We start from the raw sequence: 23398 nt of genomic DNA on the forward strand, positions 1-23398 counted from the left end.
TAATCCTGAAGACCTTGATTAGCTGGATCAGGTGTGTTTGATTAAGGTCGGAGCTAAGCTGTGCAGAGCTGTGGCCCTCCAGGAATTGAGTTTGAGACCAATGATCTAAGAACATCTGAAGCCAAGTAAAATGCATTGCACAAATTTCCCCAAAGCACTATAATATATCCTATATTCTAAGCACAATTAGCTTATTTCAATAGCAAATGCAGTCATTTCACATGCATTTAGTGTAAATGCACAGTGGCATATAATGGAGCTTTCAAAATCTAACTCACAAAAGAGTATTAAAAAAGTGCATCTGATATCACTTTTTTTACATTCAAGATGATTTTTTAAATGAAACTGTTTAAAGCATAATCGCTAAATATAAATGCTAAATCTATATATATATTTTAACTATTTTAACTTATGCAAACTGGACTGGATGGAGTTAAGCTGAACCTGATGAAATAGGCAATTTGCAGATGAACTGAGCTCTTAAAAGAGCTGACAAGAATTCAAACTAAACAGGACAAGAGTAAAACAAAAAAGAATTTTAGTCAACTAATACTGATGAACTAAAAATAAACAATAAGAACAGCAAGATTAATTAAAAACTTTCAGAAACCTTAATAACCTAATGCTTATGTTGAAGAAAAGGAACATATATGGCTGAAGCCACATGATCAGAGTCTGTATGAAGTCCAAAAGACATCACATGACCCCAGAACAGCAGTTCAGTTTTTCAAAAGGGCCTTTTTCAGTTTTAATAGAGGTGGCCGAAGCCACTTATACCTCCACACCATGAGCATCAGCTCATACACCTGCAGACTGTTGATGTCATTCACCCCTCTCTTCCCCCATCTCCTCACACCACTTTTCTCACTATCACTTTTTACACTCAAAAGGTGCTAGCCATCAACTGCCACACCATATATTCACAACACACACACTCCCCTATCTAAGTCTGATCTCTCCGTTTCCAACTGAGAATAATTTTCTCCAATAATTCAGCCTCTCAATCTGCACTTGAAGAAATCATCAATACATGACTTGTTACAGACACCCTCCTGATCACATTTAAGAGGCCGTTAATGACCCCACTGCTAAAAAGGATCAACCATTTTCCTCATGCTCTTGACAACATACTTGAATGAGCTGTTTTTAATCAAGTCATTTTCAGAACAACCTGTTGGAAGCCAATCAAGCTTCTGAAGTGTCCACTTGATGGGGAGTGACCTGCTGTCTGTCACTAACAACCTGTGGCTGATGAGAGTTGCCTCCAGATCATCTGTTCTTTTCAAAGGCTCATTCAAAACTGAAGAAATGGCTGTCTTTTCATTGTGAATTTGAATGGAATTGGACACAACACACATGAAGTTGAGTTGTAATGACAAGTAGTGGGAGACGAATTTACTAAATTAGAATGAAATAAAAAAGGAAATTCAACACATAGAAATTAAGTAAAAAAAAAAAAAAAAAAAAAATGCAAACTAGAATTTCAATTCTGCATCCTGTTTGCTACCTAAATTCAAATTCAGAAGCTAAACTGGAATTTAAAAGGCATTCTCATTTAAAGTCCAAATGGTAAACAACCCTGCTTCATCAGTGGCAGTGAATTACCAGAAACTTGTTGGGCATCACGGTCAGAGCTCCTTGTCATCCCAGCAAGCCCATGGATTCAGCACAACATGTTGTTACAAGTGAGTTTGACCTGGGTTGACCTTCCTGCATGCACAATTAAACTACAGATGATCCAGAATGTGGCTCCTGATCTTCAATCAACCTAAGAAGGTCATTTAACACCATCTTTGTCTCGCTTCACTAGTTGCCAGTAGCTGCCTGTGCTAAATTAAAGTAGCTGCCCTGACACTTTAAGACAGAACAGTCACTGCATCTTCGAGCTTTCATCTAAACTCCCTGTTGCAAGGCAATGCTCCTCTGCAGTCTGCAAATCAGAGACATTGCAATGAGGCAGTAAGTCATTTTCTAACAACTTCTGCAGAACAGACTAGGTACTAGGTCTAAAGTTATGCGGATTGTTATAAATCTTCAACGTGCACTGAGATCTGCAGTGCTGTCAATGCTTTAAAGAATTTCTCAGACAACGGCAGCAACTCTATCAGGTTTCATTTGTATTTTTCCTTCATTTTAACCATATTTGTACCACATGATGCAAGGTCATGCTGTGCTTTACTTAACCGCTCAAAAAAAATGAGTCCAAAAATGTACATTTAGAATTAAAATGTACAGTACATTAACATACTCCATAACATACAAAAAATACTTCTCCATAATTACACGAAATTGCTTTTTTATTTATTTATTTATTTTTTAGGGAAATGTGGAATAAGCAAGCATTATTTTAAAGCATCCAATACTTTGCATTTAGAATAGCCTACATTTCCGGACCTAACCACTAGAGGGACCAAGTATTTTGTGAACCCTCCTGTTCTCAGATCAGTTACAGAGGTGATGATGTGTCTGTGAAACAGACAACTTAAATGCATTAAAAAAAAAAAGAAAATAAATAAAAAGGCCTTCAGGAATTTGTAAAAAAAAATTTTTAAATCAGGCACAAAAAACAGAAGGGAAGTCAGAAATGCAGTGGCAAAACATTAAGCATTAATAATATGTTAAGTACCCTGACCCTCTTTCTAAAGAGCAAAACAAACATGGCCAGACTGTTTAAAGCCATACGCTTTGCATGCTCAGGAAAGCATGCTTTTTTTGCCAGTATAATTAAGACATCACATTAATGAGACATTCAATCTAATGGGAATAATTACTGAATTAGATTTTGACCTGCCGTTTGCAAATTAATTTGTGCGAATACTAGGACTAAAACAGCTTGGACTGAAAATAGTATATATATATATATATATATATATATATATATATATATATATATATATATATATATATATATATATATATATATAAAAGAGACATCAAGCAGAATGTAGTTCTGACAAAAACAGATGCAGAGGTTTTTTTAGTTTGCAAATTTGAGATGCTTTAAGCATGTTCAGTAAGTCACTCTGGATAAGAGTGCCTACTAAATGGCTTGCATGTTAATGACTGAAATTTACATTTAAGCCAGTGAAAAGCAATTTACAGTGAATTACATCAAAATTTCTCCCAGCGTGGTGCAGCTTTATATTATTCTTAATCAGGAAGCGGCATTAAGTACAATTCACAAAGGAAACATTCACCCATACCAACTCCGATAGTGTAACCCAGTTCATTTACAAAATGCCAATCCAAAATAATGATTTGTGAGGACAAATAATTATCATATCGCATCTGCGGAACTACAGAATCACTGTAGCTAGTTTAATTTTAAGTATTAAAAATAATAGATAAGTTAAGAAGCAGCAGGAAGCTGAGAAGCATTACAGGTTCAAGCTATTTTCCTCTGCTGCGCCTGTGCCAGATCTGATTTGCAAACAGACGAGTGTGAATATGAAACCAATTCCCACCTGCCAGTCAGCAAATGACATTGTATTGCCCACTGTGAAATGGTTCTGAAAAGTATGAATTCATTAAAATTGCATGTTAAAATGTTGCTAAGATTATAGTACAGGTGCTGGTCATATAATTAGAATATCATCAAAAAGTTGATTTATTTCACTAATTCCATTCAAAAAGTGAAACCTGTATATTATATTCATTCATTACACACAGACTGATATATTTCAAATGTTTATTTCTTTTAATTTTGATGATTAGAGCTTACAGCTCATGAAAGTCAAAAATCAGTTTCTCAAAATATTAGAATATTTACATTTGAGTTTGAATAAATGACCATCCCTACAGTATAAATTCTGGGTATCTCTTGTTCTTTGAAACCACAATAATGGGAAAGACTGCTGACTTGGCAATGATCCAGAAGACGAACATTGACACCCTCCACAAAGAGGGTAAGTCACAGAAGGTCATTACTGAAAGGTGTGGCTGTTTACAGAGTGCTGTATCAAAGCATATTAAATGCAAAGTTGACTGGAAGGAAGAATTTGGGTAGGAAAAGGTGCACAAGCAACAGGGATGACCGCAAGCTTGAGAATACAGTCAAGCAAAGCCGATTCAAACACTTGTGAGAGCTTCACAAGGAGAGAACTGAAGCTGGAGTCAGTGCATCAAGAGTCACCACGCTCAGACGCCTTCAGGAAAAGGGCTACCAAGCCACTTCTGAACCAGAGACAACGCCAGAAGCATCTTAACTGGGCTGTGGAGAAAAAGAACTGGACTGTTGCTCAGTGGTCCAAAGTCCTCTTTTCAGATGAAAGTAAATTTTACATTTCATTTGGAAATCAAGGTCCCAGAGTCTGAAGGAAGAGTGGAGGCACAGAATCCATGTTGCTTGAAGTCCAGTGTGAAGTTTCCACAGTCAGTGATGATTTGGGCTGCCATGTCATCTGCTGGTGTTGGTCCACTGTGTTTTCTGAAGTCCACAGTCAACGCAGCCATCTACCAGGAAATTTTAGAGCACTTCATGCTTCCTTCTGTTGACAAGCTTTATGGAGATGCTGATTTCATTTTCCAGCAGGACTTGGCACCTGCCCACACTGCCAAAGGTACCAAAAGCTGGTTCAATGACCATAGTGTTACTGTGCTTGATTGGCCAGCAAACTCGCCTGACCTGAACCCCATAGAGAATCTGTGGGGTATTGTCAAGAGGAAGATGAGAGACACCAGACCCAACAATGCAGATGAGCTGAAGGCCACTATCAGAGCAACCTGGGCTCTCATAACACCTGAGCAGTGCCACAGACTGATCGACTCCATGCCACGCCGCATTGCTGCAGTAATTCAGGCAAAGGAGCCCCAACTAAGTATTGAGTGCTGTACATGCTCATACTTTTCATTTTCATACTTTTCAGTTGGCCAAGATTTCTAAAAATCCTTTCTTTGTATTGGTCTTAAGTAATATTCTAATATTTTGAGATACTGATTTTTGACTTTCATGAGCTGTAAGCTCTAATCATCAAAATGAAAAGAAATAAACATTTGAAATATATCAGTCTGTGTGTAATGAATGAATATAATATACAAGTTTCACTTTTTGAATGGAATTAGTGAAATAAATCAACTTTTTGATGATATTCTAATTATATGACCAGCACCTGTAGATACTCTTTGCTATCCAAAGATTTATGCTCTGTTATAATTGTGTACGCTGCTGTGAATAAAAGCAATTATTTGTGCATGTGCGCATTTGAATGCAGGAAGGCATATTTAATTGCAGGTGTGACAGGTATTACAAGTGCGTGCTTTGTGTTAGCATGCTTATTTTGTTCTGGAGGACGTGCATGTGCATTTGGTATGAATATTTGAGATGTGCATATACGTGTGTGTGTCTCTTTACAATACCGCACTGTCACTGGTGCTCTTCTAAGCCTGTGATGCTGATCCTGGCCCTGGAGGCAAGAGGATAATAGCAGCTCTGTGGGGCTGTGGAGGAGTCAGAGGATGGGATGAGTCTCCTACTGGGTCTCCTCCCTCTCTCAGGAAGACCTCCACCGGCTGATCTCTCCCTGCTCACTTCCCCATCTGGAGCCATCAAACCCATAGGTCCCAGTGAGCCGCCATCAAAAAACCAGCCTCAACACATCAGGCAAACCAGTCACACATCATTAATACACTGACTATGTTTACAGTACTTTGTGATATAATGCGGACTGTAAAGGGGACTCAAGCTTGAAATTAAAAAGCTTTTATCTTTAGGACGTGTTTGGACGTGTGTGTCTGATCTGAGTCATTCTTAGAGCAAAGTCAGTAATGGAGACAAACAAATCTTTATATACAATATACATGATGCTGTATCTGGCAAACATGCTTTGTTTATATCGTTTTAATCGTATCTGTGACCTACACTCTCAGAAATAAAGGTACAAAAACTGGGGCGGTACCTTTTCAAATGGTACATGTTTGTACCTGAAGGGTCCATTTTGGTACCTTAAAGATACATATTAGTACTTAAAGTGTACATATTTGAACCTATTAGGTACAAAAGTGTACCTTTTGAAAATGTACCGTCCCAGTGACAGCTTCTGTACCTTTATTTCTGAGAGTGTACAAAACAGACGCACACACATTTGTTTCACTATATCTCATAGACGTCCACTGTTTTTATACCAGATTAATGATATTTTTCGATCACCTAACCTGAACCCCTACCCATAAACTCCTCACAGAAACCAGTGCAAAAAAGTAGATTTAAATATAAGCATGATTTTGCTGATTTATAAGCCTCACTAGTCAGCATTCAACAGGTTTCACTAAATTAGTGAGGACATTTCTGAAAAGTGAAGGCATTTTGGAAGTATAGTCAAACCTGTACAAAGTTACTGAAAGGGATAGTTCACCCAAAAATGAATAGTTGATGTTTTTCTGCTTACCCCCAGGGCATCCAAGATGTAGGTGACTTTGTTTCTTCAGTAGAACACAAAAGAAGATTTTTAACTCAAACCATTGCAGTCTGTCAGTCCTATAATGCAAGTCAATGGGCAAACAATCTTTGAGAGTAAAAAAACATGCACAGACAAATCCAAATTAAACCCTGCGGCTCGTGATGATACATTGATGTCCTAAGACACGAAACGATTGGTTTATGCGAGAAACTGAACAGTATTTTTTATAATTTTTTACCTCTAATACACCACTATGTCCAACTCCCCTGATTGCGTGCACGGCATCCGGTGCGTGATGTCTGTATGTGCTCTGGCGTAGTTTACGCAAGCGCCGGAAGCGATCTGTCGCACGTATGCGTCACTTATTGTTTACACAGTGCACAGAGATTGTGGAAGTGTTCCCTGCCACTGTGAAGATCTAAAGATATTTAGAAGTACAGGTCATCACAATGGAAGACGATTTTGATGTATCATCAGACAACGTGGAATTTTTTGCGTAAACTACGCCAGAGCACATACAGACGTCACGCACCGGATGCCGTGCACGCGATAAGGGCAGTTGGACATAGTGGTGTATTAGAGGTAAAAAATGATAAAAATACTGTTCAGTTTCTCGCACAAACCAATCGTTTCGTGTCTTAGGACATCAATGTGTCGTCACGAGCCGCAGGGTTTAATTTGGATTTGTGCATGTTTTTTTTTTCATTGACTTGAATTATAGGACTGACAGACTGCAACGGTTTGAGTTAAAAATCTTCGTTTGTGTTCTACTGAAGAAACAAAGTCACCTACATCTTGGATGCCCTGGGGGTAAGCAGATAAACATCCAATTTTCATTTTTGGGTGAACTATCCCTTTAATACAGACAGACATGCACACACTCACATAGAATTTAACAATTCATTTTTAAGCAGCACAGTGTTAGTGGATCTGGGCTCACTATAGCAACAGATTACACTGTTTAACTCCACTTCGAAGTTCTATTGCATCTATTGCAAAAGTTTAGACTGTCCTGTCAGTCAAAAACTTTCATAAACTTTAAATAAATTAAATTTTCTCCATGGTGGCCCCATTGCTGCTTCTCTTTTCTGTAGCCTACCACTCAATATTCTTTCATTTCCTTTCCTATATTTAATTTAAATTCCCTCATTTCTTTCCTTTCTCTCTTTACTTTTATTTACATGTAATTCTTTTTCCGTTCACTCCATTTAGTTTCCTTTCTTTCCATCCTGTTTTTATTTCTTTCCTTTCTTTTTTTTTTATTTCTCTCATTTCATTTCTTTTCCCCTTTTGTAACATACACTGAACAAAATTATAAAAGGTCCGAAAACCAGTCAGTATCTGGTGTGACCACCATTTGCCTCACGCAGTGCAACACATCTCCTTCACATAGAGTTGATCAGGTTGTTGATTGTGGCCTGTGGAATGTTGGTCCACTCCTCTTCAATGGCTGTGCGAAGTTGCTGGATATTGGCAGGAACTGGAACACGCTGTCGTATACGCCGATCCAGAGCATCCCAAACATGCTCAATGGGTGACATGTCCGGTGAATATGCTGGCCATGCAAGAACTGGGACGTTTTCAGCTTCCAGGAATTGTGTACAGATCCTTGCGACATGGGGCTGTGCATTACCATGCTGCAACATGAGGTGATGGTCGTGGATGAATGGCACAACAATGGGCCTCAGGATCTCGTCACAGTATCTCTGTGCATTCAAAATGCCATCAATAAAATGCACCTGTGTTCGTTGTCCATAACATACGCCTGCCCATACCATAACCCCACCGCCACCATGAGCCACTTGATCCACAATGTTGACATCAGCAAACCGCTCACCCTGTACAGTGAAAACCGGGATTCATCCGTGAAGAGAACACCTCTCCAAAGTGCCATCGAATGTGAGCATTTGCTCACTCAAGTCAGTTACGACGACAAACTGCAGTCAGGTCGAGACCCCGATGAGGACAACGAGCATGCAGATGAGCTTCCCTGAGACGGTTTCTGACAGTTTGTGCAGAAATTCTTTGGTTATGCAAACCGATTGTTGCAGCAGCTGTCTGGGTGGCTGGTCTCAGACGATCTTGGAGGTGAAGATGCTGGATGTGGAGGTCCTGGGCTGGTGTGGTTACATGTGGTCTGCGGTTGTGAGGCCGGTTGGATGTACTGCCAAATTCTCTGAGACGCTTTTGGAGATGCTTATGGTAGAGAAATGAACATTCAATTCACGGGAAACAGCTCTGGTGGACATTCCTGCAGTCAGCATGCCAATTGCACGCTCCTTCAAAACTTGCGACATCTGTGGCATTGTGCTGTGTGATAAAACTGCACATTTTCAAGTGGCCTTTTATTGTGGCCAGCCTAAGGCATACGTGTGCAATAATCATGCTGTCTAATCAGCATCTTGATATGCCACACCTGTGAGGTGGGCGGATTATCTCGGCAAAGGAGAAGTGCTCACTAACAGATTTAGACAGATTTGTGAACAATATTTGAGAGAAATAGGCCTTTTGTATACATAGAAAAAGTCTTAGATCTTTGAGTTCAGCTCATGAAAAAAAGGGGGGAAAAACAAAAGTGTTGCGTTTATAATTTTGTTTAGTGTAATAACAACAAATCTGCGGTATTCAGTAATAATGCCCCAGGCTGTTTTACAGCATCTTCCTATGAGAAATTAAATAACTCATATACAATACTAACTTGTTTTATTTTTGAGAGAGGTCCAAATTCACCCTATACTAGTTAGTACGACTTAATCAGCAGGCTTGACATTTCGCCATAATTAAAGGGTGCCGGAGACCAGTTATAGTCATGCTGCTGATTGATGCAAAACTGTAAAAAAAAAAAAATTATAATTTTTTTTTTTTTAAACACTTTAGAAAACTTTGTAAGACTTACTTTACTCTAAGAAGAAAAATATACTCTTTATGTCTCTCAGTACTTTTTCTGGCTGAATGTGCCTGTAAAAAGAGCAACATTCTTTCCATGTAACTGTTATCCATTTCATTTCTGTCTCAGCTCAGGCAGGATAGCAAGTCTCTGATGATACTATAATGACACACATACATGACCTGAAAGTGGCAATCTGTCGAGCTAAGGAAAGAGATTTTCAGCCTTTAGCAGCCAATTAAAGTCTCAACTAATATCTTTCACCATCGCAAAAGTAGACTAAAGAAAAAAAAAATATTACAATTAAAAATAAAATAAAATAAACTGTAGGGTTGCAATGCAATTAGTAAAGACTGTCTCGCTTCCGGAGAACACTCTAATTAAAGTCTGAATGACTCAACAGGTTTGAGTCTTGGTCTGAGGGCAATTTATCACAGACCGTCCAATCAGCATCACAGCATCCCACACAGGTTTTCAGAATATAGCAGTTGCCAGTCAAAGGTGCCATCATTAAAGGCTCCATTATCAAATGGTGATGATGCTTTTTGAGATCAAAACAGCTTTTTATGAAGAGAAAGTGATAAAAAGAGAAATGCGGAATTTAATGATCCCTAGAAGCAATTCAATGGGGTCAAAGACACAACAAAGGACTAAGACAGACAAAGAAGGTAGTGAAACAAAAGTTGGCAAAAAAAAAAAGGACAGGACTGTTTTGTGAGTCTCATCTGAATTGGCTGTGGAAAGGAAAAATATGAAAAATCCTAAAAATGGCATGTGGATGTGAGAGCCCCCACAGGAACAAATGACAAACACTAGCAGGTCTGGACAAGAGCAATTCCCACTCATCTTATAAAGCGAACGAAAGGAGAGCAAAATCATTTAATAAATGCCATGACTATGCACATTTAAATCTCTTTAACACTTTGAGAAAGTTCTGTCATATTAAGTGTCAACTCAATGACATTTAAAGCACCAGAATATAAATGTTGTGTTTGTTCAGAGCTACACAACTTTGAGGTAAATATTTTATGTAAATGTTACAGCCCCATAAAAGAGCATTCACATAAAATGAATTGATTTAGTTATTGCTTTGCTTTATACTAAACAGCGCTGCTCATCTTAACAGGGGATGCACAGACGGTTTTATGTGGTCCTGTGTTGATGAATCTCTGAACTCTGCAGGCTTTCACTGTGAGGCCTGAGCTATTCTTGCTCCAATCGCCCTCTGCATACATTTTTGTCAGACTAATAAGGGCTGTGCCGGGATATGAAGACCACTAATTGGCCTCTTTGAACTAAGACTTTCTGTCCTGTTGAAGCAGATTAAGAAATGTAAAATGACTGGTACAACTGTTATTTAAATGTGGTGACATTCCTTTTACCTTCATTATGAAAATTGCAGTGCTTCGCAAATGATTTCCTACAAATATGCAAATATATCTCATTTCTGACAATTATTTGTCATAGTCACAAACCTCTGCCGATGGCCAGTCACTGTAGATCAAATGCACCCAAACACATTTACTTAGCCATCTAAATTGGGACATTCTATAGACCTCTGCTGTTTTTATATGAAGCTAGTTATAAATACTATAACCTAACCCTGAATAAAAAAAAACTTTCTGAATTTTTTTCAATTAAAAACAAAACTAAAACCTTGATTTACTTTATTTTTATACCATTTTTACAAATGAGAACATCTCCAAAGAGGTTTACTTCTGAGTACGAATTTGTCCCTGATATATGTTTAAGTAGGTAAATACACAAGTGTAGTATTTACTATCGAAACAAGGCATCCATGTACATTAAAATGACAATTAGTGATAAGCTAAAAATTATTTATGTTAATGCCAACAACCAATCAAATTCTGAACTACATTGTCTAAATAAAAACAACAACAAAAACACTAAACTAAAATCACTTTAAATGCTACAAATGAATATGCAATAAATATTAATTATTAATGCCAATAACCAATAAAATTCTGAACTACATTGTCTAAATAAAACAACAAAAAGTTATGCAGCGTATTATAATGTATAGTATGAAAAAAAATCTTTTTCATTAAGGTTAACTTTAAGCAATGGCAAATATAATCAAATTATAAAACATACAGAAAAAGAAACATCAATTATCCAATATATCCACCATAAAGTCATGCATATGAATTCAACAACAAATAACAAATTTGGGCAACTGGACATAGGCCTGGATTTACTTTATTGTAATAATTAACCACAACAAAAGAAATAAGAAAAACTCCTTTAACTGATAAAGAACCTCTAAAGTCTTTAAAAAATCCTTTGGTAACGTTTGAATAGGGAACGCATATCCACTATTAATTTAACAAGTAATCTGCTGCTAATTAAGAGTTAGTAAGGTAGTTTTTAAGATTAGGTTTGGGGTGGATTAAGGGATCAAAAATACGGTCACGCAGAATAAGACATTAATATGTGCTTTATAAGTACTAATAAACAGCCAATATGCTAGTAATATGCGTGTTAATAAGCAACTACTTAATAGTGAGAACTGGCCCTTAAATTAAAGTGTTACCAAACCTTTTAGCTATGCCCAAATATAAGTGGGTAAGGTAATTCGATAGAGGTAAACCGATAGAGCTATAAATTAACATTTAATAACAACAAATATCTATCTGTATCTTGGCACAGCATACAGGATGGATCTATTTTCATAGTATGGCACCCCTGATCCCTGAGCTGAGTGCAACTATGCTAACAGAGCAGAGGAGGAAATGCCACACTCGCTTGACATAAATTTTACATTAGTTCCCTGTGCCAAGTTTGTTACCAAGGCAACATGGCAATTAGCGGCTAATAGGAATAGCCAATAAAAGCAGCACTGTATAAATATAATGGTGTTTATTACAGTCTTACTCCCTTTGACCACTATAAAGGGGCTATCCACACTGAAATGAATAGATGCATCAACCCCTGGGGCACTCCTCGCATTCTGAGAAGGGAAATGCTAATGTGGAGGGCTGGTTGAGGCAGGAGTCACATGCTTTGCATTTTTCTGTCATCTCAACAAGGGTGATGCTATGAAATGGTCCGGGCAAGCTCCGGTAGATGTGCGTGAGCTGGGGGTAAACACTGCCAAGATAAAATTAATCTGCCACAAGTACACTGATTAGTGGGTTTGTTGGCTTTTACCGATGCACCATCATCTCTTTAAAGACAAGTCTTTTGTGCCAGTGTGTGATGGGATAAACGGGTTGTTTTAAGGGTAGAGACTGACTCTAAATAAGCTTATTATATATCTAAACACCATATATAGATAGACAGACAGACAGATAGACAGATAATAAAGCCATAATACAGCATAATAAATCTTGGGACCTATGATTTCCGAGTCACGGAATCACGTCATAAAAATTTTATTTACTGTATAATTAACTGTATTAATCCAAATTTCGGATGGTTAAATCAAGAGTAGGTCAGTACAGTTAAATCAAAACGTGATATGGAATAGTGTCTGTGAATATTAAGATGCAAAAATACCATTTAAATATGAATCCTGCATGTTCTGTGCATCTCTGTGTGAATGAATGGCGCATATGTACAGTTTAGTTTATTTAAAGGAACATTTACCAGAAAAATTATTTACCAGAATTTATGTAGCAGAAAAATGCTTTTTATATAAAATCAATTCATTAAAGATGCTTTGATTATTATTATTTCATATTTCAATTAATTAGACATGCTTTAAAATAATTCATTTGAATTTTTTTTTATTATTATTATTAATTAATTAATTAATTTAACCATTAAAACAGACGAAAAATTATTGAAGAAAAAATAAATAAACTAAACGGAATCCAGAAAAATTCAAAAATTTTAAATGTACAGCCTTTGGATGTGAAAAGAACAAGTCGTCTTATAATTTACAGTGACATTACCAGAATTCCTTGTGTGACACTTCACATTTGATGTTTTTCATTTAAATAATTATGTTTCTGTTGAAAAAAAAATGGATTGGGTATTAGAAAGAAATACCGGTTTGAAGCAACTTGACAATGAGTAAGTTATAACAAAACGTTCATTTTTGGGTGAACTGTACTTTTAACAAAGTTTTTAACCGCAGTTAAAGAGAGAACTCCGTATGAAATAGCTTTTTAAAGCAGCCGCTGTTTTCAGACTGTAAAGAGAAATCACAATCACAGAGGGTGCAGACGGCTGAGCTAAATGCATGTTTTTAGTTTGGCACAAATTGTGCAAAATTCTGATTATGACTGTGTATTTTTAAATAAAAATGATGTTGTGTCTGAGGCCATCCTAACAACAGGCTCCCTAGGTCCCTGCAGTGACTGGCTTTTGAGAAAAAAGCTTTTATCAGAAAGGCACGCAGGCAGGAGTGTGAGCTCATTAATCCGCTGAGAGGAGTGCTGGGTTCTGTTAGGCAGTTTTTTTCAGCTGTCAGAGAATCTCTCTCTCCAGAGGCCATTCGGCTTTACCAGAGGGAGGACCTTTCCAATTCACGCCTGTTATTTCATCTAATGCCGAGGGACGGTGATTTGAGACCTAGGCACCTGGGTTATTCTGCAGTGACATGATCGGTCATAGAATAGCAGAAAAACGAAATCTCGTGTTGAAGATGGAAATAAGCTTTTAAAAGGCCTTATGTGTGTGCATTCAATACAAGTTAACCTCAAGCAGCTTCATTTGTTACACAAAAAAATTGGTTTTCTGCTTTTCTCTCTTTTTCTGTAATGGCAAAAAATCTGGGTTACAGTGAGATACAGTTAATTGGGCCAATCTGTAAACTGTAAAATACTCAATTTCACAAGACATAAACAACATGTGTGTAAACACGTCACTTATTAACCTTTTCTGTGTATAGTTATATTCAAAGGCCAAGATAATGTTACACCTAAAACAACCGTAAATCTGATAAAAACAACATTACAGTGCAAATTATACACAAATTTGAACAGAAGAGTTCATTTAAGTGTTTTTATAAAATACGCATTTCTGCTGTTAAAGGGTTAGTTGACCCAAAAATGAAAATTGTGTCATTAATTACTCACCCTCATGTCGTTCCAAACCCATAAGACCTTTGTTCATCTTCGGAACACAAATTAAGATATTTTTGATAAAATCTGAGAGCTCTCTGACCCTCCGTAGACAGCAACGCAACTGCAATGTTCCCAGGACCAGAAACATAGCAAGGACATAGAATAGTCCATGTGACATCAGTGGTTCAACCGTAATTTTACGAAGCTACGTAAAATTGCAGTTGCATTGCTGTCTACGGAGGGTCAGAGAGCTCTCAGATTTTATCAAAAATATCTTGTGTGTTCCGAAGAAGAATGAAGGTCTTATGGGTTTGGAACGACATGAGGTTGAGTACTTAATGACACAATTTTCATTTTTGGGTCAACTAACCCTTTAAATCCTGTAAAAACCAGGCTCATTACTTCCACTGTAAGGACGAGTCGAAATAATTTGTTGTGGTAATCAACATTATGCCACAAATGTTGTTGATTGAGCTCATCTTATATTGGCCCCCGGACAGAACACGGATTCCTTTAAAGCTAATTAGGGTTGCGACCTTGCTCAACTTTTCTGAAGTGACAAGAAGTGATGAAATCACTACAGTTTAGCAGTATTCAATAATTTAGACTAATGCATGTGAACTCTAGTGACATATCTGTAACTGTAATGAGAAGTGGACTGTAAACGTGCCAGGCAATATGTGCGACTGTTGCTATAACAACCAAAGTAAGCCACATCCGCCAGGCTTAAAGCCCTGTGGTAGCAGCACAAAATCAGCCCCCCGAGGTTGCAACGGCTCATTCCAAACTCTGATCCGCTCCTATTTCAGTTGCCCAGTGTAATGCTGTTTAAGACTGCCTTAGCACCAACCGGGCACAAGATGGATTTTCAGAGTGTTTATGAACAAGAAAGTCGTAAACCAGTCTTTGTAGTCAAACACAATGGGACACAAATCTGGTGACTCCAGGGTAGAATAACTTCAGACTGTGAATGAACAGGGATGCAATATGACAAAGTGGTACACGTACACTTTACACTTAATTTTCAAACATGGACTTCATCTGGATTTAACAACATGTAAACACTAAAGTACAGAATATTGATTGTGAGTTTCTATAGCTTAACATACTATAGCACTATCCCTCTTAACACCTCCCACTGAGACAAACCCATATAAAGAAACAAAGATGTATAAATGACTCTGTTTCCAAGCTACAGTTGCCAAGGTTTGAATCCACACATTCTCATCAGCCTCCTTTGGTTCAAAACCACGCTACAGAACAATTAGCCTGTTTGAACAGTAGTGTTGGCATGCACTCACTCCTCACTGTTTGCACTGCCACTTAGTGCCTAATGTCCGGCCTGCCGAGCATGAAAGCAAACTACTCTGAGTTGGGATATAGAACCGTAAAAACTCCTCAAAGTGACTGTTGGAGTATATGTACATTTAAGGGATAGTTCACGCAAAAATGAAAATGCTGTCATTAATAACTCATGTCGTTCCAAACCCGTAAGACCTTTGTTCATCTTCGGAACACAAATTAAGATATTTTTGATGAAATCTAAGAGCTTTCTTTCTTTCTTTCTTTTCTTTCTTTCTTTATTTATTTATAAAGCACTTTCACACAACTACCAGTTGATCCAAAGTGCTGTACAATACAACTAAAATAAAACAGATAAGCGACAACAGAACATCAAAACACAGCATAACAATACAATTGACATGGCTAGACAAAAGCTATTGACAGAATATGTTTTTTAAGCCAACATTTAAATACAGGCAAAGAGGGACCCTCTTCTGACCTTCCATAGACAGCAACAGAATTGAAGAGTTCCCAGGCCCAGAAACGTAGCAAGGACATCGATAAAATAGTCCATGTGACATTAGTGGTTCAACCTTAATTTTACAAAGCTACGAGAATACTTTTTGTGTGCAAGGAACACAAAAATAACAACTTTATTCAACAATTCTTCTCCCCTGAGTTTACCATCTTTTAGACGTGTTTAACATAAGCCTGCGCTGAGGAGGAGAAGAATTGTTGAATAAACATTATTTTTCTTTTCTTTTCAGCACAAAAAGTACTCTTGTACTTTCGGAAAATTACAGTTGAACCACTGATGTCACATGGAATATTTTACCAATGTCCATGCTACGTTTCTGTGCCTGGGAACATTTCAGTTATGTTGCTGTCTACGGAGGGTCAGAGAGCTCTCAGATTTCATCAAAAATATCTTAATTTGTGTTCCGAAGATGAACGAAGGTCTTACGTGTTTGGAACAACATGAGGGCAAGTAATTAATGACACAATTTTCATTTTTAGGTGAACTATCCCTTTAACAAAGACATTTAACTACACAAGTTCAATTTCACAACACAAGAGCATGGTACATTCTCAGAACTTCTCAGTGTTTCTCGCCTTAATGTCTCCCTAACACCATTTGGTGACACATTTGTTCTCATTTGTTTTGTTTTTTTTATCCTGGTTGTCCAGCAGGTGCCTTGTAACAAAAATGTTTCTATTAAACTCATCTAAACATCTAACATTTCAGAAGTAATTTACACTAAATGGCAAATGGATGCATAGTTTACAAACATGCACATTGTTCAAATGAAAAGTGAACCAGTGCATATGGGCAGTCTAGATGTGTCAAAGTTGATAAAAGTGCGATTCAAAAGATCTATATGTTTCTATAGCAACATGACCACAAATAATTTCACACCCACCCACATAAAGACAATACTGTTAATACGAATGTAGTATTTAATAACAGAGGCTAGGCATGAAACGGCAAGTAAACACTTACTGTATGGATTTAAATACACCGTGGATGAGAGTAAACTTGCCAACGGATTGTTTTCACTTCAGAAGGCATTGATATACTCTAATATCACCTTTTCCTTAAATTAGAGTCTTCAGATATTCTTCATTTAAGTAAATTTACTGTTAAGTAAATTTCCCATGTAGTGTATTTCTAGTATTTTTTGTCCATGTAAAAACTGCATACTTTTTTAACATTCAGAACAGTACTGAATGGAAATTTGTGTGTGACAGTGTCATATAATGATAGAGAAAATATTTTCAGTTTGCATAAAATACTGTGTATAGGCTACTTAAAAATGCTACTCTGCTACATTTCAGTAGCCTAATTGCAACTGCACTTAAGACTAAGTAGCTATGACTAATGACTTCCATCTCTATGATTGCAGTTTGTGTAAAAGCAGCATACGTGTTTTGGTGTCTAGTGCAGGGCTCAACAAAATGATTTTTTTTTTTTTTTTTTTGCTGGCCAGTCATGCCAGTAGTTCGGATTTTTACCTGAATGCAACAACTCACTGATTAGTAGTGTACATTTTTATATTTGCAAGAAATGTTAAGTTTTCTTGACAAAGACAAAATTTGCAACAAGCTCCATAAATTCACAAACACACTTTGCTCTGAAAAATTATGTTACTCTATGCAAAACATTACTAGTTTTATACACATTTGTACTATCACCTGTCATTCATGCGATTTCTCATTTGGCCAATTATATAATATTAACCTGGTGACAAATTGGCTGAATTTGCAACAGTGCAGAATACCAATATGATAGAAAACCATACATTTTGTCTGCAAGGCACAAAATTGGACATACAAGCTCAGTGAATGCAAAACTTTGTGACAGTGCAGCAGTAGCTTAAAAAGGCAAACGACAGTTTTGTCAACTGGTTCAAAACTCCCTTACACTGACCATCCTTATTGTTAGGACATGCAGTGTGCTTGACCTGCCGACCTCAACTATTTTGTATCACAAGTAATTTTGGACTGAAAGTTCAAAAACACTTAGCTGTCCAAATGGGGATATTCCATAGTCTTCTATTTTATATACATACTAATACCTACTAATTTCAATAACCTAACAGAAAACCTTCTGCAAGTCATTCAAACTGTGCGACTGTAGTTGCATAAAAGTGGCAAAAGAATCTGTCTTCGGTGTGTGACAGATGGCTTAGAGCATGCTTCAGGGCACGCTTACGTGCTTAGCAACAACTGACCCACTGAGTTTCCCCTCATTTTGTACTAATCGACTGCTATAGACTTTAAATCAGCCAAAATGAGACAAAACATCAGGGGATTGGAGTTTCCTTGTTGGAACTGCAACATGCCTGAAATCTTTGACTACAGAGATGTGAACTAAAATACGATTTCCCCCCACTAAGCACAAAGTATTCCATGGCCTGGCGCAACAAAGTACTTTATATCAGACAACAACAATAATGTTTTCCAGAACACCTGATTGTGGTAGATATCTAGGCAATAAAAGCTTCTCACTCTTACTCTGCCAATCTTGTCTCACTCCATGCTTCTGTTCTGTGCATATGAAAGCATCATTCATTATCATAAAAACCTTTAGTGGTCACAACGTGCTACACGTGCTGAAACTTTCCACTGACATCCTCCGAGGCAGAAGGGGACCTTTATATTCCCACCTGCTTAAGCCAGACTCTTTCCTGCACCCCCTCTCCCCATCTCTGTGCGATCCCATACCCTCGTTCTCTGCTCTTCCTCCCTTCCATCAGTGGTCCCTCCCTTGCTCCAAATTCAACAAACTGGGAAGAACGGAGCACACACAGACGCTGTTCTGCTTCTTACCGCTGCTTGCTGTGAGGCCAGTCCTGACCTCTTGGTAGACCCTTGTCTGGAGCTCAGTCTCTTCCACGACTCGGAGAAGCGCCCTCTGGTGGAGGGGCGCCCGGGCCCCTGTGCCTCCTCCCTTGTTGAGCTGACTTTGAAGCCTTCTCTCCTCCCCTCCCACTTTCTTTTAGTCATAACTTTGAAGGTTTCCTTAACAAATCTAGAACGAAAGCCACGGAAACAAGGAACCCTACACTGTGATGTTTCGTCTTCTTCTAAAACTCTTCTCGAGTGTCAGGGCATCTCTTTCCTGCTCTTTTCTTGAACAGAGAAGCGAAAGAAATGGAGGGAGTTTGGCTTCTACACCCTGTTGCATGTGGTCCTGCTGCTTCAGTTCATGTAGGAGGCTTCACCCGTAGAAAGAACACCACAGAAGGAGAGAGAGAGAAAAAAACTGTGGTCGGCGCAGCCCCGCCTGCAAGGTTCCCCTCCTGGTCTCAGTCTCCTGATGTCTTCAAACTGAGCGGGCAAAGGCAAAGCGAGTCACTCTGGAACTGAGCTCTCATCCTCACGCTCTCTCCCCACCCTCATTCACACACTCTCCCTCCCTTCCTCCTTCACTCCCTCCCTCTCCACTTGTTATATCTCCCTCTCTCATCTGCTTCACTAGCAGAGTTCACAGCTCACGTGTCGCCCACTCTTGCCGTTCAGCTTTTGTCGAGATTAAAGGGTTATTTAGAACAGAAGCTGAGGGTTTCTACAGGTTCCCCCTCTCTTTCTCCCCTGTGGTCCCACACTGGTTTTAATCGACAAAAGAATGCAAGCTTCACGTCAGCAGAGTCCCACACGCTCTTCAGTATAAAACACTTACCACTTTGGGACTTTAAAACCTAAGAACTTTTATTGCAGCTAACATTAAAGGTAAAACAGCAAGATCTGCACGTCTCCCTTTTCTGGCGGAAAACAGACCTACTTTACATACATAGAAAATGAGGAACTTCCTCCTGCTGAGCAGATAAAAATACAGATCAAATATTTTAAATCAGATCTAGGCCTACAAATGCAACCACACAAAATCTGTACTATTATGATATAGTGATATTAATAACTGCAAGATAAACTGATTTGTGATCAAAAACCTGACAAATCTTTCATCCCATTTACACCTCTGACATATTGTACAGTGTGATAAACCCTGCGTAAGACCCACCCACTCATAGTTGCCAAGGTTACCACAAGAAAACACCATACCAGCACAGCTGGTAGTTCATTAGCATTCCAGTTTACATCAACAATTTAAAATATATATACTGAAGCAAAAAAATTATTATGGCATTTGAAACTACAAATTAAAAACATTCAAAATTGAGATAATTGGGATTCAAATGATAAAAATGAGTCAGGATTGGTTTTGTAAAATGAGACTCATCATTCAATTTAGAGTCGTAGGTTCTGGTGATGGCTCATGGATAATCCAACAGACTTCTGATCTGATTAGCAGTAAGAAAAGTAACACGTTTCCAAAGGATTTTCAACAAGTTTAATTAAAAGTTTAAGCAAGAAGCCTCTAAGGAGCTGAAAGAAAAATCTCGGCATGTAACCTTGTGTAAAGCCCACAGCATACTGAGTCATCACCCTTGGAAGTAAGCATGGTATTTTATTAAAAATGCTGCTTGTTAGATCTGAAAAAACAAATAAGACCAACATATTTTCTGACCAGAACAACAGCCAAAAAACATCACTAGTTTCTTTTTTTTTAAATCACAAACAAAAATGGCTCTAGGAACAATTAAACAGAAAATAGTAAGCTAATCTAATTTAGAGTTGGCTTTACCTTTGACTGTGCATGACTAATTCAAATACAAAAGAAATAACTTTTATAGCATACAATTAGGATTTGTATATAATTCTCAGGAACCATTTACAGATTTACTTTTCCTCAAAAATTCAGCAGACCTTTTCAAATTTGCTATCTGATTTAAAATTGACTGTTTGATAAGAAAGAAAATTTGTCTCCAACCTTCCAACATCTGACTCACAGGGGCCAATCATTTGCCATTATTCACTGTGGCCATTTTATCCATTATGCCCTTACTCTGGCCAGCAATTTTGAGATAAATTAAATCAGTCAGAGACTGCTTTCCACTGTTTTCCAGAGTTTTCAGTAACATGTCTGTCCAAGGTCCACACAAGGCAGAATATATATAGAAATATATAGAATTTTTTTTTTTTTTAATATTTGCTGGTTCAAATATTTGTAGAACTTAAAAAAAAATAGAAAATAAAAACCGGATGAATGCTTTGGGAAACTGTAGTCTTACCTTCATTTCTGTGCAAAGAGGCTGCAAAACTCTCCTGGCCTGGACTTTTCTTGTCATGGAGTCCTGTTTAATGATGAACACAGAGCATTCACTTTCTATTTATTTGAATAAAGATTTATAATGTTATTAATGCATACTTTTTAAAACTGTTAATGTAAGACTTAAGACAACATTATTCATTTTCAGATCAGTAAATTAACACTCTTTTTGTATTTTGAATAATTCATGCCTCCAAAGGATGTCTGGCTGGAGGATAATCACTTTGTATCAGTTTCAGACAAAAGCATGAACCTTACCAAAACAAACCTTTATAAAGACAGACTTAATCCAAGTGATTGAGTAGCTAAATAACGCCACACAAGGCAAGGGTGAGTATGTGAAGCTCAGTTTATTATTAAATGTGAGAGGAGTAATGGCTATTTTGCAGCTATAGAACAATAAAACCTGTTACCATCTTTATCTGTCAGCATGTGTAAGCCTGAAGTGGCTTTGGAGAGACACAAATGCAGGAAAATATATTTATAATGGTAAGATATTTAAATTTCATTTCATTTGCTTTATGAAAAGTTAAATGATTCAATTATAATGACAGAAATCTCTGGAGTAGCATGGGTTAACTGGAAGACATAAACTACTCATCTGATTAAATCACAGTGGCAATTTCTCTGAAGCAACAATGGGCTCTCATTTATTAAAAAAAAGAGAAGCAATCCACTCAAGTCAAAGATGAAAAAAGAGGGGAGGGATTTCCATCCTAAATAATGTGGTGCAGTGAAAACTTATAAGAAATGTGTGGATAGTGTGTGATTGATTTTATTACAGTTTCATATTTCAATTAGTGGGTGACACCTGGGCCAGTCTCAGCCTCAAACAGCATTTTACCCAGCAGAGATTATTTCAAACAGCTTGACAGTATTAAACAAGAAAGTAACAGAATCAATGATGCAAACTTCAAAACTGAGGCAAATCCAAAATAAAGCAGCTGTAGCAATAGTGTCATTATTCAGATTCAGTTAGTGCAGAGTTTATTTAGTTCAGTTCAATAACTGTGTAAAGTTCTTTATGAAACAAGTTCAATACAGCAAAAAGCTTTGGGACAACATAGTCTACTTAAGACAACAGTGTCGTCAACCAGCTTACTTCAGTTTTATTATCATCCAATATGCAAATTAATAAGCAAAGAATTACTTAATTTCTTATAAGGCACTGCAACCAATTTAAAAACGATGTAAAATAAGTTGATGAAACTGTTTAAATATACTGCAAAATATTCTGATTCTGTACATACAAAAATAAAGTGTTTTGTCCAAACATAATTTTTTACCAGGAACTGTGCTGTTAAATATCTACAAAATAATTAAGTTGAAATAACATGTACTGAAGGCTTTAACACAAGTACCACTGATTAACAACCTCTGAGCTCACAGTGTTTGTTTTTAAAAGTTTACAAATTATAGTTTAAAATCAGTTCCTCATTAAGAAAATAAATGGGACTTTTACTTTCAGAACCTTATGATGTAGTTCATAAACAAAATACATTTTTGCTTGACTGGTCTTTTCTGAGGGAGGGCAGTTCTCAACTAGAATAAATAAGCATGAACCAGACTTTAGCTGTTAGTCAAAAGTTTGGCTACACCTGTGATAGTGTCATCAATTCTCATGTTCTCCTGTCTCTCATATCCAGCTTGTGCATTCTCTTGAGTGTACTAATTTGTTATCTGTCAGGCTCAGGCCCCATGATTTGAAGCACCAAAAACATTGAAAAAACACTTGGCAGAATTTCTGTAATGTATGCAAAGTCTTGTTCCCTGCTAAAACTGATTATCATAGCATAGTGTCTATTTTTCAAGCTTCGTTACACATGGTTCACTCTCTCGGTCAAGATTAAAGAAGACTTCAGATTGCTCTACTAATTGGTTCTTGATTGTTGAATGATAAAAAAGGTTGTGGATGCATTTTTTAGCAGTCTGGAGCCATCAATAATTCAAGCTTCACAACAACAAAGTCAGTAGGTGTGTGTGTGTGTGTGTGTGTGTGTGTGTGTGTGTGTGTGTATGCAGGGATGTTTGCATAAGCTAGATATTAGCAACAAAATATTAGGATTTAAAAAAATATATTTCAAATGTCAGCATTCATTCTAACTGGTTCAGAGTCAATGCCAAATAT

General features: G+C 37.4%; 1 protein-coding gene across 6 annotated transcripts in view; it reads right to left on the reverse strand.

Moving 5' to 3' along the window:
- Positions 1 to 23398, reverse strand: part of trpm3 (transient receptor potential cation channel, subfamily M, member 3) — a 146146-nt gene that overhangs the window by 117395 nt on the left and 5353 nt on the right. For 3 of the 6 annotated variants that reach the window (XM_058774988.1, XM_058774984.1, XM_058774990.1), the window contains exon 1: positions 18930 to 19422. In XM_058774988.1, the coding sequence (XP_058630971.1) occupies positions 18930 to 19106 (177 nt within the window). In that variant the 5' untranslated portion in view covers positions 19107 to 19422. Of the gene's footprint in view, positions 1 to 18929; positions 19423 to 21232; positions 21296 to 23398 lie in introns of those variants that run through there. The other 3 variants (XM_058774986.1, XM_058774987.1, XM_058774989.1) reach the window with 2 other exon arrangements.

Source organism: Onychostoma macrolepis, chromosome 05, assembly GCF_012432095.1.
Source record: "Onychostoma macrolepis isolate SWU-2019 chromosome 05, ASM1243209v1, whole genome shotgun sequence".
In the NCBI taxonomy this organism is placed as follows: domain Eukaryota; kingdom Metazoa; phylum Chordata; class Actinopteri; order Cypriniformes; family Cyprinidae; genus Onychostoma; species Onychostoma macrolepis.